Source organism: Eptesicus fuscus, chromosome 19, assembly GCF_027574615.1.
Source record: "Eptesicus fuscus isolate TK198812 chromosome 19, DD_ASM_mEF_20220401, whole genome shotgun sequence".
Classification (NCBI taxonomy): Eukaryota; Metazoa; Chordata; class Mammalia; order Chiroptera; family Vespertilionidae; genus Eptesicus; species Eptesicus fuscus.
The window spans coordinates 8,201,764-8,220,606 of record NC_072491.1 but is presented as its reverse complement, the minus strand read 5'-3'; the positions used below and the strand labels follow the sequence as shown (position 1 = coordinate 8,220,606).

The window sequence follows — 18,843 nt, the reverse complement described above, 5'->3', positions numbered from 1 at the left end:
AAGCAGTGGCATAGGTGTAAGTGAGTATTGCATTAAATATCAAATAATGACATAAACATAGGTTTTTAATTTGTATCAAATAGAGCATATAAATTATTCTATCCTTTTCTAAATGTAACATACGGATAGTAAATGATAATATTAAGGTACCAACTTATTTATGATCTTTATTAACTATATGTTTTTATAGCTACTTGTGATTCTTTATAGAAACAGTGCCTATGCTAAAGTTAAATATATTAATTATACTGAATAAGAAAGGACTTTTAACACAGACAATACTTACTTATTAGAAATTATTACTGAAAATGGCATGTTAAAATATTGCTTGAAAAGCAGATACTACATAGATTGTCTGCAAAGTATATATAAATAAAAAATACGAACATGGGTAGTATCATCTTTGCTATAAAAAAATCCAAGCATAATTTGAAAATTCTTATGCATCAGTGTTTTCTTTTTAGTTATGATTTTGCTTTTAGTTGATACTCATACTCCCTGTTTAGGACTTGAAGCTGAAAATTCTCTTGATTATGTACGATGAGTTTTCAAGTATATCTTTTCAATCTATGTTTAACAGGAACAATTAGAGACAAACTACTTTGATTTGTTAAAGTTGGTTGCAGTGGGAACTAGACACATTATCTTAGTCTTCTGTAATTGGAAGAAACTTGATAATCGTTTTGGGTATAAGAATAATTAAAATGATTCCAAGGAAAAGTATCCATTACACTTTGGTCTTAGTTTTAAAGGGGTGTGAGCCAGAGCTGGATATAGCCATGATTCCAGAGTGAAGCAAGAAATAGAAACTGGTGGTGGAAAGAGAAAGTTCTGCATAGTCAGTCAAGACTTGAACTCATGTCAATCGCAACTAAACTCCTATGCTTAACTCCTGGAATCAGTCAATAATCAGTTAATCTTTTCATCTCTCTCTCTCCTCTTTTCCCTCCTCTCCCTCATTTTCATGCTATTTCAATTTGGATTTTTGTCTTTCTTTTATCATGAAAACTAGAGGCCCGGTGCATGACATTTGTGCACTCAGGGTAGCGGGTGTTCCTCAGCCCGGCCTGTGCCCTTTTGGCTTAGGGGGAGCGGGCCTAAGCCTGCAGTGGGACATCCTTAGCACTGCTGTGCCACCACTGCTGCACTCACTAGCTGTCAGACTGGATTCTGGCTGAGCAGCGCTCCCCCTGTGGGAGCACTGACCACCAGGGGGCAGCTCCTGCGTTGAGTGTTTGCACCCTGGTGGTCATTGCGTGTCATAGTGACCGGTCATTCCACCGTTTGGTCGATTTGCATGTTAGCCTTTTATTATATAGGATAAACCCGAAGAGGATCTAAGAAGAGCCTCAACAATACCCAGGTGTTTCCCAACCAAGCCTGGGACTGCTGTTCTGTAAGGCTAGGATCTTGAATGATACTGAGTGATACCCTTCTTCCCTCCCTCCCTCCTTCTTTCCTTCCTTCCCTTCCCTTCTTTTCTTCCTTCCTTCCTTCCTTTCTTCCATTTTTTCCATTGTGACCCAGCCTAAAGGAAGAAGAAGAAATATTTTTTAAAATTTGAAAATGCTGATTTTACAGAGTACTTGGTTGTGTGGGGAAACGGGCATTACACTCTAGGAGCAAGCAAATAAATGCAGGTTCAGGTTATCATCAGTTCTCTGGTTGGTCATCATAGTTGTAATTTATGACCTGTCTCCTCCAATATTCATTCTAGATCTTCTTGTCTCTATTAAGTATCTTGGTTTGATGAGCCTTTTGCCTTTAGTGAGTAATCCAAATCTTTATTTCTGAACATTGTGCTTTATAAAAGCAAAACGAACAGTGGCAACAAATTCTTAAAAACAACTTTTTTCAGATATTTGGAAATTAACAAAAGTCTTACAGCAATCCATAGAATGTTTATTCAAGAAAAACAGCTGAATTTCAGTAGGAATACTGTGCTTTGTTTCGTTTAACTTGTTGTAATTCCATTTTCCTCTCCTTTGTCTTGCAACTATAGTGGTTGTGAAAAACCACATCCTGCAGGCACTGGAGAAGGCAGCAATCCTCTGAGGACTGTCTCTGTCTGACCTGCCTGGCAGCCCACGGAGAAGCCCATTCTCAGAACGTGTCTTTATTTGAGCTGATTTAGAGCTCAGTCTTTGTGAAAAGCCCTTTTCCCATGTCATTTGACCAAAACAATGAGTGTGAGGTATTTAACATTACAACTACCTGAGTCAGCATTACTAGTTGGGGCTAGTATGTGGCTGACCTAAAGAACCTAAAACAAAACAAAACTGGGCAATAAGATGTCCACAGAGTCTTTAAAAATCTTTGACATACGTTCCTGGGAATCATAGAAGTCAGAAGGCTATGCACAACTATACCACGTCCAAGAAAGACAGAAAGGGCTATAATCTCTCTTGATGATCTTGAGGAAGCTAGCGGGAAGTGAAGGCTAAGGCAGATCTGTAACTCCGTCAGATCCAGGAAAATATATACCCCTCCCCACCCCACACACACAGCCCCTCAGTGAAGCCAGAAGACTTACTGTTCAAGGTATTTATGAAAACTGTCGGTCCGTCAGATGAAAATTAAGCTAAGTGCCTGTATATGACAAAGAATATAAACTTTACAGAGTTAGACCATAAAAGTAATTAAATAAACAAACACTAACACCAACAAAAGAAGATGAATAGCAGCAAGAAAAAAATCCTAGGGTGATGTGATTTGCAGAGTTGCCCCCGATTGGCTTCATAGGCTTGGATTATCTAGGTTTTCCCTCAGATAAAATGTAATGAACAATTGCTAAGTAGTTACTTTGGTTATTGCATTATTAATATAACCAAAATCAGACACAATGTAGCCAAGAAACCATCTATATCTAAAATCTAGATTGTGTAAGTGTATATTTTCTAAATGTAAGTACTTAGAAGAAGGTAGGGCCTTCTATATTTTATATATATATTTTTACAATCGTGAACATATGGCATCCTTTATTTTTTTAATCCTCATGAGGATATATTTTTATTGATTTTAGAAAGAGAGGAAGGAAGAGGGAGAGGCAGAGTGGGGGGAGAGAGAGAGAGCGAGAGCGAGAGAGAGAGAGAGAGAGAGCGAGAGAGAGAGAGGAACATCGGTGTGAGAGAGAATATTGAAACATTGATCAGTTGCCTCCCATATGTGCCCAAACCAGGCATTGAACCCATGACCTTTCTGTGCACAGGACGACGCTCCAACCAACTGAGCCACATGGGCCAGGTGGTTTCCTTCTTGAAGCCATAACAAAAATAACATGTTGAAAACCTCTTTGGATATAATGGAAAGATCTGGTTTTAGTTATAAATAACTTAATAGATGGCTGCTGTAAATGTTTTCACTGAGCAGACTGAAACCATGTGTTGCAGTATATACTTTTGGATATCATAGTCAGCAAGGAGAATGCTGAATTAATGACAGATTCACTATGTGGAGTAGTGCCAGATGTACAATAATTTTAAAAATCATCTACTTATAATACAGTTTCAAATGTTCATGTTAAATGTAATGTACATCTGCAATATTATTCTCTGAGATTATAGGATTTGAATCGGAATAGAACACATTTAACCAATGGTTATATGGGATGTGAAGTAGAGGGATAAATTCTCACTTTAACATTTACTCTTTGAGGTATATTTGAATGTGTTTTATGGCAGACACACCATCCAGAATATTGCATATGTGTATGAAAAGCGTGCCGGTTAATATAAGATAATCTCTTTTCATTTGCTTATTTTCCCCCCTTGCACCTAGAGATTATTATAGGGCACATATGAGATAGAACACGAATGCCTGCTTAACCTCAAATCTATAATCTGTTAAACTTGTTTGAAGATTCTCATTAGAAACTTGCTTTGTAACCATGAGTGTCCGAGGCAGCTGATGTGTCACCATTTTCATTGTTCTGGAAAGCTTCATATCTCAGCAGGAATGATGGCATGAATAGTTTGACCATTGAGATGTGAAATCAGAGTGAATATTAGTCAGTGAATATTACTCTTTTTAAAAACAGACCTCCAGCCAAACAAACACGTTTATGTGTCTAATGGACACAGCTAGAGCATTTCTTCAGCGCTCCCATCCATTTGACTCCTCTCTGCCATTTCTGATTTTTAAAAATGTTATTTAGTTACATGTTTATTTTTTTCCTTTTTATTGAATTTATTGGGAAGACACTAGTTAGCAGAGTTATGCAGGTTTCAGGTGCACAGTTCCACAACACATCATCTCTACACTGTGTTGTGTGTTCATCACCCCAAGTCAAGTCTCCATCCATCACCACTTATCTCCCCTGTGCCCCCCTCCATCTCTCCCCAACCCCCTTCCCCTGCAGTCACCATGCTGTTGTCCATACTAGTATCCATGAGTTTTTTTCTTTTCTTTTTTTTTTTTTTGCTCATTCCCTCTACTCGCTCACACAGATACATTAAGAAATATATCATGCATTGCATGCTCAGGATGTATTTTAGTTTAGATCAACTGCTTTCAAATTTATTTTAGTGTGTGGAAGAAGTGGAAATTAAAGAAAAAAAAGAGGTGATTTTTGGAAAGAACTGATCACTGAAAGGGAAGAGAGTAAGATGGAAACAACAAGGCCGAATAGCAGAATATAAAATAGCTGAAGGGATTATGTGGTCAAATGTTAAGTCCCACTCAGAATAACATATTATTATGTTTGAGACTCATTTGACCCAGTTCTTAGTTAAGAGTGTGGTTAACAAAAATACATATTATTCTAGTCAGTGCTTTTGTTGTTATTGTTGTTAAATCTATTTTCTTTACAGACTAATAGCTTTTATTACTCAGTGGGGTCATGCGATGGTACACAAAAGAGATATTTGGTGCCACTAAGTTTTCATTTTTGGCTGTGAAATGTGGTAGAGAAAATTGAAACTAATATCTAAATGTAGCTATCCCATATCTTTTATCTGGCCATATTTATTCTGTTTTCTATTAAAAGAACCCAAAGTTAAATACATATGTTCTCTAAAAGATTCAGTGACTAAAAGTTATTTATCTTTTTGAGTTTCTTACTTGGAAAACCTTGACAATATTTCTCAAGTTAATTACTTCAATACTTAAAACATCCATAATAAGATAATAAAGTAAATTTATAATGAATGTTATTCTTCAATTATGAAGACAAAGCTAGCTTTACCTATTAATGGGACCTTATGTATACTCATTTATTTACACATTTGTTTCCAAATGTTTCCACCAGGTTTACTCTCTGTACTTTAAACATCTTATTCTCTAAAAGAAGTTTTTGTCTTTTCTTATAATCACTGCTTAGCAAATCAAAGATGCCTGTCAAATCTTCTTCCTGAGAAAGTAAAGGAGGAGGAAAAGTTGATCTTAGGGAGACAAGTTTATGGTTTCCATAACTGGGAACTACTTTGCAACTGTGTCCCAATTTTACTCTATTTAAACATTCTTTGACATTTCAGACGGCTGTTAAACTTGAAGTATATATAAGCATAACTCATTGTCTGAAATTATTTCTTTCTAGGTAAACAGGATTATAAAAAAACCAAACCTATTTTACGAGCAACCAAATTAAAAGCAGAAGCAAAGAAAACAGCAATAGGCATTAAGGTACCTATATTTGATTACTTTAAAATGTGATCTATTCATGCCACTTTATTTTCTAACACTGGATTGCATAAATGTTGAGTTCTAAATGTTTTATGACATTTCAAAATCTAAGTCGAATGCCAGAATCGAAGGTTTTTATAAAGAATTTACTTAATGGGAAACATCCTTCTTATCCTGAGATTTTACCAGTCTTAAAATAAAACACTGTGTCACTTGCAAGAACCAGTTATACTTAAAGTTGCAATTTATTTTTCCAACTACTAAATGCACATTTCAGTGATTTATGTGGCCTAAATAAAAAATTCTCATTTTCAGTAAATTTCATTTGACAGTTGTTTAAATTTTAGTTGTAATTATATATTCTTAGATCATTAATATATGTAAATTTACTCTTTGAATTGTTATTGTTGTTAGTACTCTCTATGATGGAATTCTAATCATGTTCCCAAACTTGTTCTCTCAAAAAAGCAACTGAGAATGATATTAGAAGATATTAATCCATTGTGCTAGCACAATGAAATTCAACAAAATTACATTTCCATTATTACCCATGTCAATTCTTTGCCAAGTATTTATACTCAAATTAAACTACTAATAGAAAAATTAATTTGGTGGCTTTACTGCCAAGTGTGTCAAATTAGAATCACTAGTACATATATTTTATTTAAATGTTAAAATGTTAAAAGGAGATTTTGGGTTTTATCTGGCAGATGAAAAATCAATTTTTCAAAGTTATAGCTTATAGCAAATGCCAAGGTATTACTACCAAGCTTTAACAGCTGTTGAACTGCCAGATGATATATTTGGTTGTCTTCCAGAATTTGCTATTATGATGAAACACTGCTTCTTTTTACTCCTGATTGCTGATTTTGATCAAGCATTGCTGTATGATGCGATATGTTTTTATAATACAGTCTCCTCAGTTAGTGCTGTGTCAGTTTTTAATGAAAATAAAAAAGTAGATTGCCTTTTTGTGTAAAAGAGAGATGATTAATCTTTTGAAGTTTTCTTCTAATTTCATATGAAATTTCATTCATTTTAAAAATTATTTCCATAACATAATCTTTCTAAAAGTAGTGCTTAGTTTTTTCTTTTACAATTAGTTTACCTGATGGTTGTCTTTTGTAATGAGAACATTACAAAAGTCATTTTTCACCAAGGTACTATGACATGTACTTTGACCTTTCACAATGTTGTGTTTTTGTTTTTAGAAAATATTGGGGCAGCTCACTCCACATGTGGCACAATACAATGAACAACTGTAACGTAAAATTTGAGAAATACTGCAGCCATTTATCTACATTTATATGCCACTTTCTCATACACAGCCTCCTTTGTATTTGCTCTTATAATCTTTTTAGTCCTCACCCAAGTATATGTTTACTGATTTTAGAGAGAGGGAGAGAGAGAGAGAGAGAGAGAGAGAGAGAGAGGAGAGAGAGAGAGAGAGGAGAGAGAGAAACATCATGTGAGAGAGAAACATTGATCTGTTGCCTCCTGTATGCACCCCCAATGGGGATCAAACCTGAAACCTAGGTATGTGCCTGACTGGGAATGAACCTGCAGTGTTTTTGTTGTATGGGAGGATGCTCCAACCAACTGAGCCACCAGGCTGGGCTGCTCTTATAACTTTTGTTGTTTTAATTTAAGGAAATAACTGTGTTCCCAGTGTGAGATGAGTCTACCTTATAGTGCAATTATTTGTCTTTTTAAAAAGCAATGTGGAATTTGTTTATCTATTTATGAGAAAATTTTTTCTTAGATTTCATTTAGAATTTGAAGTATGTGCATAAGAGTTTCTGACATCAGAACATAACTTTTTAAAAATAAGCTAGCATATCATTTTGGTTTATGAGCGTATGGGAGAAAAGCCTTAACTTTAAACATTGTTTACTTTGCTTGCAAATTTATGTAAAGAGCTCATTAAATAATATGAAACTTTTTAGAATCAGAACCGTGGAGGTGTTTTACATTTCAAATCTGGCATACCAATTAGTTTGCCCTGTCAAAGTTTGATTACATTGTCATTTTAGCATAGGATTTTAAATAACAAAGTTTCTTTTAGCAGTTGCTATTTAATGCTATTAATTTCCCCAGTGAGTCATTTTATCCATATTGATAATGTCAGAGAAGCAACTAGGGACTAATGAACATCAAACATGTTTGACTCTTATCTGGTTGATACAGGATGGCCATAATATTACAATAGTTTACCACTTCACGACTTATTCTTTAAAATGAATTATCGTATGGTCTTAAAATAATTTAAATCTACAGAAACTATGAATAGTTGAATGGCATAGAAAAATCACAGAAATGACAACTGTGAACACAAAATAAAGAGGCCCAGGACCAGATCCCTCTTGCCTCTTGCTCTTACCATGGTCCAGCTGAATTCAGGCTGGCACATTTGTAAGTGGAGATTATGCCATTTACTTCATGGTGTTGTTAGGAGAGTTTAATTTTAAAGGAAAATACTTAACATTGAACCTAGCACATAGAAGTCATTTATGAATTGTTAGCAGATTGAAAAAGTATTATTTGTGTTAGTTATTACTGGTTTGTATAATAAGATTTTCCTTGGATGTTTGTCACTGGCCTGATGATCCCCTATTTCAACTAAGTCTGCATTGTGTGACTACATTATAGATCACCAAATGTTCTCAGTTGTGCTGTGGAAATAGTGTTATGTAATAGTATTATTACTGTTGTAAAGTTTCCAAAGCATTATGTAATTTTAATATACTTTACATATAAATTGTATAAATCTTAATTCTTTGTTATTAACTTAAAAATTACTATAAGTACCATGATGTTGTAGAACCTGTAGAAAGATTATTAAGACATGATAATCTTACAGGAATGTATACAAAAAATCATTTTCAGATTTTAGTACCATGTAAAGTCATCAGTATTTCTTGAGAAATCATGAACTGGAAATATAAAGAATTTTACAATAGGGTCCTTAACTTCAGAGGCTCTAGCACTTTCTGTAAGTGTATGTTTAGAAATAGAAAATGTTTTGAGGAAACAGTCATGATTTAGAATAAGATGTGATATGGCAGTCAGAATCTAGGATTAATTTCTATTGAGAAGCTATTTTTATTTCCTGTATCTTATCAATGTAAACAAAATGCCCTAGTATATGACCCACTAATGCAATGAGTACCACCTAAAATATATCTGCACCGTAATAATGTGCTATTTGGCTGCTGTTCAATTAAAAGATTATATTTCAAAAATTACAAAATCACTAAAAATATTTATAGAATGAAAATACCTATGTTTCCTAGTATTTAAAAGAAAAAAGATAAGCTGAATTTGTTAAATAAATAATTAGTTTATTAAAATGTTTAGTTGAAAGGTATCCTATCTAATAAAGAGGGAATATGCTAATTGACCCTCACACCATCGCAAAGATGGCGGCACCCATAGCCAATAAGGAGGGACTATGCTAATTGACTGCCCCACCCTCAAAGATGGCGGCTCCCACAGCCACAAGATGGCGGCACCCAGTCCCCTCAGCCCCACCGGGGCAGCAGGTGTGTCGCCTCTGGAGTCCCTCAGTCCCCTCAGCCCCCCAGCTGCCCAGGGCTGGCCCGAGGCGCAGGCAAGCCTCGGATGCCAGCTGCCCAGCTGCACAGTGCCTCCCGAGACCAGGGCCTGCTGAGGCTTGCACTGCCGGCAGTGGCAGCAGCAGAAGTGTGATGGGGCATTGCCTTCCCCTGATCACCGGGTAACCTCCAGCCCCTGAGGGCTCACGGACTGTGAGGGGGCAGGTTTGGCTGAGGGACCCCTGCAGTGCATGGATTTTTCATGCACTGGGTCTCTAGTCTATATTTATAAAAGGCTAAGTTGACTCGCACATGCGCGATGCATATAAAGCTTTTGCTGGCACCAATTGCACGCGTGTGTTTCCATCTGTTATTGTCGATCATGAATTTAGTTGACACTTCTATTATAAAGGGCGAATAATGGTATTAAAATATTTCTTCTAGTTAATTTCCTTTCAGTGTGCACGAATTTGTGCACCGGGCTACTAGTAATCATAATGAAAGAATAAAAATAAAAAATTTAGTATCAAAAAATTCTCTTTTATGTAAACAAAAATATTCAAGTATCAACCAGATCCTTCTAACAACCCCTTCAAATGAGCCAGCTGGAAACATTTTATTATTTTTTTATTTTTGTTATTTCTGATTTAAAACTAAAAATTGCCAGGGGGGTGGAGCCATAAATGCATACAGGTTTCTAAGTTATAGTTAGTGTCACCAGCATCCTGAAAGAAGTATTTTCTAACTTTACCGTGTTTTAACTCTCTAAACATGCAGTTCCTATATTATGCATCTTCTTAACAGAATAGGACATTATGAAAAAAATTATTTGATATACTTCCCCATCCAATACTTTTTAAGCCCCACTTCCCACACCATATATTGAATAGACTTAATTGAATTAATGGGTCCTCTGACCTTGTATCCTATGAATGTTCTCTGTTTCCTACCCTTAAGACCTTTTTCCATGCCTCTGGATATTCTGACAATGTACAGTAAGTTAATATAGAGTTATTTGAAAGGACAAGATGAGGTTGAAAAGCACCAATTAGAGGCGATTATCAATGAGATGAGAATCATGGCCTCCAATCAAGAGCACAAAAGTTATTCTTGCGTTAAATACGTGTGAATGGTCATCACTGCTGATGGGTAGTTTTGTTGTCCACTCTAGGGAACAGATAGGCTTTGCAGATGTGTGCCACTTGTTTATACATCCTTTTAGAATTGGTCGCTGTGTAACCAGATGGGTCTGGGAGCACAGCTGTGGCTGTAAGAAAATAAATGAAACCTGTCTGATGCTACCATGCCCTTTGGAGATGCCAAAACGTTCCAAACTGTAGCAAAGAAAAATTCGCTTTCATTTGACATTATATATCAGAGCAAAGAAATCAAATCGTAGAAAAATAGTTGACACTGAACCTTCCAACCCCCATGGCTTTTATTAGTATTTATTCTTATAGTTTGGAAATCTAAGTAAATGTAATTATGAAGTTAATCTGTATAAGGTGTCAATTTATAATTTCAACAATCAGGTAAACATTAAATGTTGATTATAAACCATGTTTGTTAGCATAGGCAGCTAGTTAGATATGAATGAAAGAAAACGGAACAAAATTGGCCATGCCTAAGCCTGATTAAGTCTGGAAGTTATAGCTTCAGATACCATTGCTGAATCTCTGCCAAGGGGACTAACACCTCCCCTCCCCTATACTCTTCCCGCACATCCACCCGTACCCCAGTGGGTAGCGGGGGAGGGACTGGCTTTCCAGTCTCCCTGGGGGATGATCAGTTCCCTCCTGGGAAATTCTTTGCTAGGCACATGGGCAATAGAAACCAAGATGGCACAGGGGAGGAAGCACATGTGCAGCGGGAACCAGATGAGGGGCCAAAACTCTGAGGCATGCACCGTAGTAGCCAAAATAGCCACATAAAGAGCAGAGTCTAACCTGGGAAACCTCAGAAGAGGATCTGATTGGATAAGGGACAGGAAACCCAGAAGATCCTGAAGAAGGATTGGTTAGGGGAGGACCCAGCATAAACCTGGGAAGGATTAGGAAAGAGATTGGTTAGTTTGAAAGAAAGCCTGCTCTCTCCCAAAAGCAATGTAATATAAGTAAAGCTTAACAAAGGCCCTTGGGAATAGCACATGTGCCTTCATTTGTTCATGTGCTTGCTCTCTCTCTCTAGTACTCACGTGGCCCAAGCTGAGGCCCAAGTGTGGCCCCAGTGCAGCACTGGTGGGGGGTGAGCAGATGGAGAAATGAGACCTAGAGAATTCGGCATTAGTGGGCCCTGGCCCTCCTGGGCTTGGGGAGCACAGGTGCGGGTCTGAGACCCCACAGCGGGACTTCCACAGAACAGAGCTGTGAGTGAAACACCGACACCTGGGCACAGTTTGTTTTTGCTCCAGTAAATCTTGACATTGCACCTTATCCGCCCGCCGATGTGTGGTTCCCGAAATGCTTTTCTCATGACCCCCTTTCCACCAGCAACGTACTCATTTTAGTGTTTTTAACGTTTATTAGTTGGCATATGTTGAATTATTGCTTTTGCATTCTAATGAAATGTAAAGTGCACTCATGTGAGTGCAAATAAATTACTGCTTCGTAAAATAATGCCAGGAAGGGGTGTGAGAAATGAGTGAAAATTAGAAGGCAATGGTAGGTCCTTTAGGATACTGAGCTGGCAATATTTGCTCTTTTTTGTATTTAGCCAAGTGATCTATTACTGTTGAGAAAATTCCTTGATGGTGTGTATATATTTTAAAATTTTATATACTTTTTGAGAAAGAGTATGAATATTGCCATTTATATGTGATAAATTTTTTTTACTATTATTTCAACATAATTGATTAATATGACCCACATTCAATCACCAAGGAAAAATCCAGGGCCATTCTTCACAGTTGTGATAAATTATACTGTATCATGCTTCATGAGCCGAGTGTTCAGTTTTGTCCTACCACATTATATAAGCTATAGAATTTATAATAAAAATTAAAGGTTCAACAAAATAATGTATCCTATATAATAAAAGGCTAATATGCAAATCAACCGAATGGTGGAACGACCGGTCGCTATGACATACACTGACCACCATGTGGCAGACGCTCAATGCAGGAGCTGCCCTTATTGGTCAGTGCACTCCCACAGGGGAGTGCCACTCAGCCAGAAGCCCTGAGCCGGGCTCACAGCTGGTGAGCACAGTGGTGGTGGCAGGAGCCTCTCCCGCCTCCTCAGCAGCACTAAGGATGTCCAACTGCCCCTGAGGGCTCCCGATCTGTGAGAGGGCACAGGCCAGCTAAGGGACCACCCCCCCCCCCCACAAGTGCACGAATCTCGTGCACTGGGCTCTAGTCCTATATAATAAAGAGCTAATATACTAATTAGACTGGACGATGGAACGACCTTCCAGATGACCTTCTGGAACAACCAGTGGACTGGGCTGCAGGGCCACGAGGCAGCTGGGGCTATGAGGGCCGAGGCAGCTGGGGCAGTCAGAGCTGCGAGGGCCGAGCCCCTTGCACTAATTTTGTGCATCGGGCCTCTAGTATATATATAAAAACCTAAGAGACCATTTGACCATTTGACTGGTAGCTAGGACATGCACTGACCACCAGGGGCAGACGCTTAATGCACAGGCATGGAAACATGGAACAGACTGATGAATCTCAGAGGATAGGGGTAAAGGGGAAGGGCGGGAAGAGATTAACCAAAGATCTTATATGCATACTAGAGGCCCGGTGCACGGATTCATGCACCAACGGGTTCCCTTGGCCAGGCCTGCGGGGATCTGGCTGAAACCAGAGAGGTCCCAGATTGCGAGAGAGCACAGGCCAGGCCGAGGGACCCCACCATTCGTGCACCGGGCCTCTAGTATTTAATAAAGATCTTAAAGAGGCATAATCTAGATACTGTTACAATGGCTTTTTCCCATTAGAAAAGAAATGATCATTTTTTTTAAAGATCTGTGACTCAGTGCTATAACTAATAATACATTTATTGAAACAAGAAATAAAATTAAACATAACCAAATAGAGAACAGATAAACTTTGTAGGCACAAACAACATTTCTTGTCCCCAACATTTTGATATCCAAACTATGAAAATATATTTAAAAGTAAAATGTTAATTTTACTATTAGTGAAACACAAACAAATTAAATAAAAATAATATAGAATGACGCATCCACTGATGTACTTGCCATTGAAATGGATATTGTCAAAATATGCTCCTTAATGGCAAAAGTGTTCAAATGAAAGTGATGATTAGTTTCAAAATGTTCATTCGAGACTGGAATTATGTGGATATTTTATCTGATGAAACTGATAACCTTAACCAACCTCATTTTATCAATTTCAAGTCTACTTTCTCTTTCCTCCTCAGGAAGTTGGCCTTGTCCTCGCAGCTCTGTTGGCCCTCCTCCTGGCTTTCTATGCTTTCTTTTATCTCAGACTGTCCACAGATGTTGACCCTCATCTGGAACCTGATGAAAATTAGCTCAGCAGCAATCAATGCATCATAAGAAAACATTTTATAAAAGGACCTTTTGGGAGCAATGCTTTCTGAACACTGAGACTACATCATCTTGAGTTCTTCCTGCTAGTATTTTCATTTCGGAGAAATATTTTTTTTAAAATAGTTGCGTAGTATATCAAGAAAAGAACCTTAACCTAGCAATGTAGTGTAATGTATGCTACCGAATACTTTCATAAATCCTTCTACTTACACAGGAAACCTGTTCATGGTGCATTTAGATAAAATGGGAAACAGATCCCAAATCCTTCAGATGTTTTACCAGTCTACGTGGATAACTCCATCACTTGCAGATTACTAAACCTATTTTTGTTCCATGCATATATCAGAAGCCAAAGTATATATCCTTATTTACAGAAACATACTCAAATCACATCCAGAGCCGAAGAAGGAACGAAAAGTCATGGGAAATTTGTCATTTTACAAAGAAGTCTTGCTTTCTATCCAGACATATTTTGTATCATTAGAGAGACTCTGCACAGACAGCTACAGTAATCTTTTTCCTTCTTTGCCAACTGTTCAGTGCACATGTGCTCCCTCAGAAATGGCACCTGGATGACAGAAGCGCAACGAGCCACATATGTCTCTAAAATAGAGTTCCTTTCCTCCTAGGCCGTCTAAGCTGGTGTAAACAGAAAGTTCAGTTGATCTTGAATTTAATTAACTTATGAGACTATTAATATAAACTTGGAATTCTATTTTAATTATGTTGTTCTGGCTGCTTGCGGTATCAGTTTGCTTCTCTTGTTAGGGGTTTATGCGGCAATCTGTCACATGATTGTGCAGTCTTTTTCACATAACGGTAGTAGGAGAAGTCCTACCTATTCAGAGTAATTTTCATGGGTTATCTTTTAAAGCTGAACGATACAAAGTATTTTTCAAAATTACATTTTTTTCTCTTGACAGATAACCAGTTAGAACTCTTTTATGAAAAACAAGTAGGAAATATATGTCTCATTACTGGCATATACAGTTTTTTGTTTATATAATTTTTTCAAGTATTTTGCATTTGTTACACTATAATGACAAATATATTCAATATTTTTACTGATAATGGAATTTCTTCATATTTTTAGAACACATGAATACATAAAGGTTAGAAAATGGAAGAATATGTGTTTACTGTTATATAAAGATTTATAGAAAAGGAATAGTTTGAAACATGTGCACAAAATGTTTTATAGTATATGCATTCTATTTATGAAGAATAAATAAAATGTTAAGATTGTTTTCTTACTTGCCAAGGGAAGAAAGCTTTCATAAATACCCTACATATTCTTTGAGATTTTTGCAAATAGTGGATGTGACTATAGCATTATGTTCTGCAGAATGTTTTTGAGTTGCATAATTATTCATCAGTGTGAAAACAGCCAAAATTTCCAATATTCTCACAAATCATTTATGCCAAACATCTGAGGGCAAAATTCAGACAGTGTTATTTACTGGATTCTTCCCCTTGAAATCACTAACTCAAGAGAGACCAAGAGTTCTTATACACTCACCACAGCAGACCAATCCAAATGGCATTTTTTAGGAAAGGTTATAGCATTTAGTGCCATGTGGTATGTCTGTCTGTGGAGTGGGTGGCAAGGGAATATCCAAGCTGGCATTTTGGATATGATGGGCCTTTTACTTTCCCAAGTGACAGGCCACATGTCAAGAAATACTTTTTTCCCCACTCCTACTCCATTTACGTGAACAGTTTTCATTTAGTTATTTCCCCTCCCATATGGCATTAAAAACAGTCTTACTAAAGTTATTGCTAATTTCGGTGATAATTTAAATGAGGGGATATGTGGTAATTGTTTATTAAATACCAATCCAAGTGACATATAACAGAATTCATAGTATATAAAATAGATGATTATACTCTTGGAAATGTTTGAATATTATCGTGGAAAAAAAACACACAAAACACCCCACTAGGTAATAATAAAGTTTCATTACCTAGTTTTCTGATACCCTGAACCTGTGGCTAGTCCATTTGTATGACTGATTGACTTATGATAGCCCCAGACAACCGTTAAGTCCCGAAGGCTAAACTCTGATTTTAATAAATAGCAGGTGAAGTGAGACAATATACTAGTATGCTTATATAATACTGTTTTTGTGAAGTGCAAATATTTCATACTCACGTTAACTGGGAAGCAGCCAGTCCTCTGTAGAGAAATCCCAGATCGTAGTCTGGTTTCAGTCTCTGAAGAGGTGGGAGTCAGCCTGCAGTTCCAGGGGACCACACGTTTGAGTAGTAATTGGTGTTTGGCATAAATCTGCGACTGGCACCAGATACTAACTTTAAGCACGGGGTTTTTCCCCTCCAATAATCGACTCCTCAGAGTAACTCGGAAGACAAAAACAGAAAAATTATAATGACTTTTCAGAATGTTAGAATCTGTTCACATATTCTGCAGAATAAATTGCAACTAATGCAGCAGACTTAACGGATCGCCTACGTGAATGAAGCTTGGATATAAAATAAAGACTATAAAATGCATTTGAGAAGAAATGTTGTAAAAAGATAACCTCATCTAGAATTTCTTTTAAAACAAATGAACAAAAAGCCTATCTTACTAGTAGTAGCAGCATGGGGTTTGTTATTGTCTTAAGGTGGCAAAACACTTGAAGATTTCCTATCTTTTCAATATTTCATAAAGATGGAAGGAGTACTCCCATCCCAACCAATGATTGTAAGATACTGATAATATGTTCTTATTCGTTTTTATAATTTCAATAATATAATGATCTACACGTATTTAGTAAATGCATGTTAAAATTTCAGTTAATATTTTATAGTCCTCTCAGAGTCTGGCACAGTTTTTGTATGTATTGGATGATCAAACTTATTTGCACCTAATAAATAAAACTTAAAAATCACAATATTCATCAACTCTTAACACTTAGCATTTATGGTCATTGGTTGAATTGGGTCGTATATATGTTTCATCCTGGTTCTCTTTAATATCAGGAAACCAGCATTGCATTTACTGTGGAAAAGACAAATTGCTGTTTTCTAGGAAACCAAATACGCTGTTTTTATCTCAGTATTGTTAAAAACCGTACTCAAATGTTTTCAATATGACTTAGTATGCATCTTCATTCCTAATGAAAGTAAAGCTTCATTTCCACTATGGTGTTTATATTTATATGAATGCGAAAGCACTATATTTTCCAGATTCTAAAATATATAGTTAATGATAATTCAGTAGTGCAAATTATGCTTTAGATAAATAAACTTCAAAAGTAAACTCTATACACGGAAATTTTAAATTTTAATGTGTTTTGGTTTTTTTTTCTTTCATAATAGAAGGTTGTCAAGCCAGAGACTATCTAAAATAAGTTTGTTTTCTTTTTACCAACCATTAGTTGACACTTATCTGAGGCTCCTCTGGGGAGATTTCTACCCTTCGTTTGCCCTTAGCCGCACTGCCTTCTTCTATCTGACTGGCTCCCACGCGCCTCTGTAGAATGCTGTTTGCTAGAGTTTGTTCTGTTGACACCATACCTGGATTCACTACAACCCACAGTAAACAAACAAACAAACAGCTGTAACAGATGCACTCGGTACCTACATACACGTTCTTACTATTTTGTACAGGGTTTAGCTTATACAGGTAAATATAGAGGGAACAGGGGGAGTCACTTAAATAACTCTAGCAGTGTGGAAATACCCATAGTGAGTCAGTAATTTCATGTAAAAAACATGGAACTGCTGCTGTATTCTGCATTTTCCTCCTTGTTAATTTTTTTTTTTTTTATCACCAGCAACAGACTTGAGATCCTTATTTCTAGAAAAATAAGATACTTGAAATGCCAGAAGATTTTTTGATGACAGCACCTCCCTCTATTCTTTATTTTTTAAAAACAACAACCAATTTGGTGGGGAGGCAGCCAAAATTTGAGGTACCAGTGCCTCTCGAACAGATGTCACACCATTATTTTTTAGCTCGTTGGAATGAATAAACATGTGAAACTGTGAAGTATTACATTTTAGGTTTTTTTCATTAAAGAAAAAAGAGACAGTCTGTTTACTGTCCTAATTGAGACAACAATCCTGTAGTTGCCAGTTTTGGCAGTCATAACAATGAACTGTAAATATTTGGACCAACCAAGGAAATGGTGACTATAAGGCTATAGCGTGTGGAAAGTTCTGTTTTTACGGACACCCATCTTAGCACGGCATTTTCCCGCTGACTTCTTTCAATGCAATCATTTGTGTAAATCTGAAATTTCCTGGGACGCCTGAAAGAAATATATTTCAATATCTAATTTCATTCTAGTTTATCGTCCATTTTAGTGTTCAGCTATCCGTCTGCTTGTCACAGATTGCTTCTGCTGCTGTTGTATGGAATGTGACAAGGCAGGTCTTCATCGGTGTGCCCAACCTGTACACACTAGGATAACGTGACATTCAGAGGATTCTTCTTCCGTCTTCATATTTATAAAGTGAGATTAAACACATTCGAAAGTCTCTTAAATTTCAGCAATCCATTTGTTTTTTTAATATACGTAATTTATTACAAAACTTTAAAAATGCAAGTCTAGAAAACCCAGAATTTACTACTGATACTAATTCCTATGAGTTTGCTGTGCTACCATACACAAGTCAAGAAAGCAAAGAAACCATTAAATATTTATTTTTTATTTTATTTTTTTTAAAAAATATATTTTTATTGATTTTTTACAGAGAGGAAGGGAGAGGGATAGAGAGCTAGGAACATCGATGCTCTATCCACTGAGCCAAACCGGTTTCGGCCGAAACCATTAAATATTTAGAAACATTTAACAGCAGAAGCCTTAAAGTCTAACTATATGGAGTAGCCCCTCAAAAAGCTACAACCTGTAGCTTTTTTATGTTTTCATAATCATAAATGGCCTGGCATCAGGTTGTTCCTAGTAATGAGCAGATCAAGAGGTGGCACTTTTTTTGAAATTCTAATAAACTATTCCATGAGCCCTCTTCTGGGACCATGGTGACCCCCTAGAAACGTTTTGAAAAGCAGAGCTGACATGATTTAAAAACCTCACAAGAAGGTTTTTAAGGTTGAAATAGAAAGCCACGCTTGGCTTCATGGCTAGATCTGAACACTAAAGAAGTAATTTCAGATCAATCTGGAAAGATTTTACCTCTGATCATG

The 18,843-nt window shown here is 36.7% G+C and overlaps 1 protein-coding gene across 1 annotated transcript in view; it reads left to right on the top strand.

The window, feature by feature from the left end:
- Positions 1–14,540, top strand: part of TRIQK (triple QxxK/R motif containing) — a 37,589-nt gene extending 23,049 nt beyond the window's left edge. The window contains exons 3-4 of the mRNA XM_008148548.3: positions 5,534–5,619; positions 13,559–14,540. Coding sequence (XP_008146770.1) covers positions 5,534–5,619; positions 13,559–13,672 — 200 coding nt within the window. The 3' untranslated portion in view covers positions 13,673–14,540. The remainder of the gene's footprint in view (positions 1–5,533; positions 5,620–13,558) is intronic.
- The last annotated feature ends 4,303 nt before the right edge of the window (positions 14,541–18,843 follow it).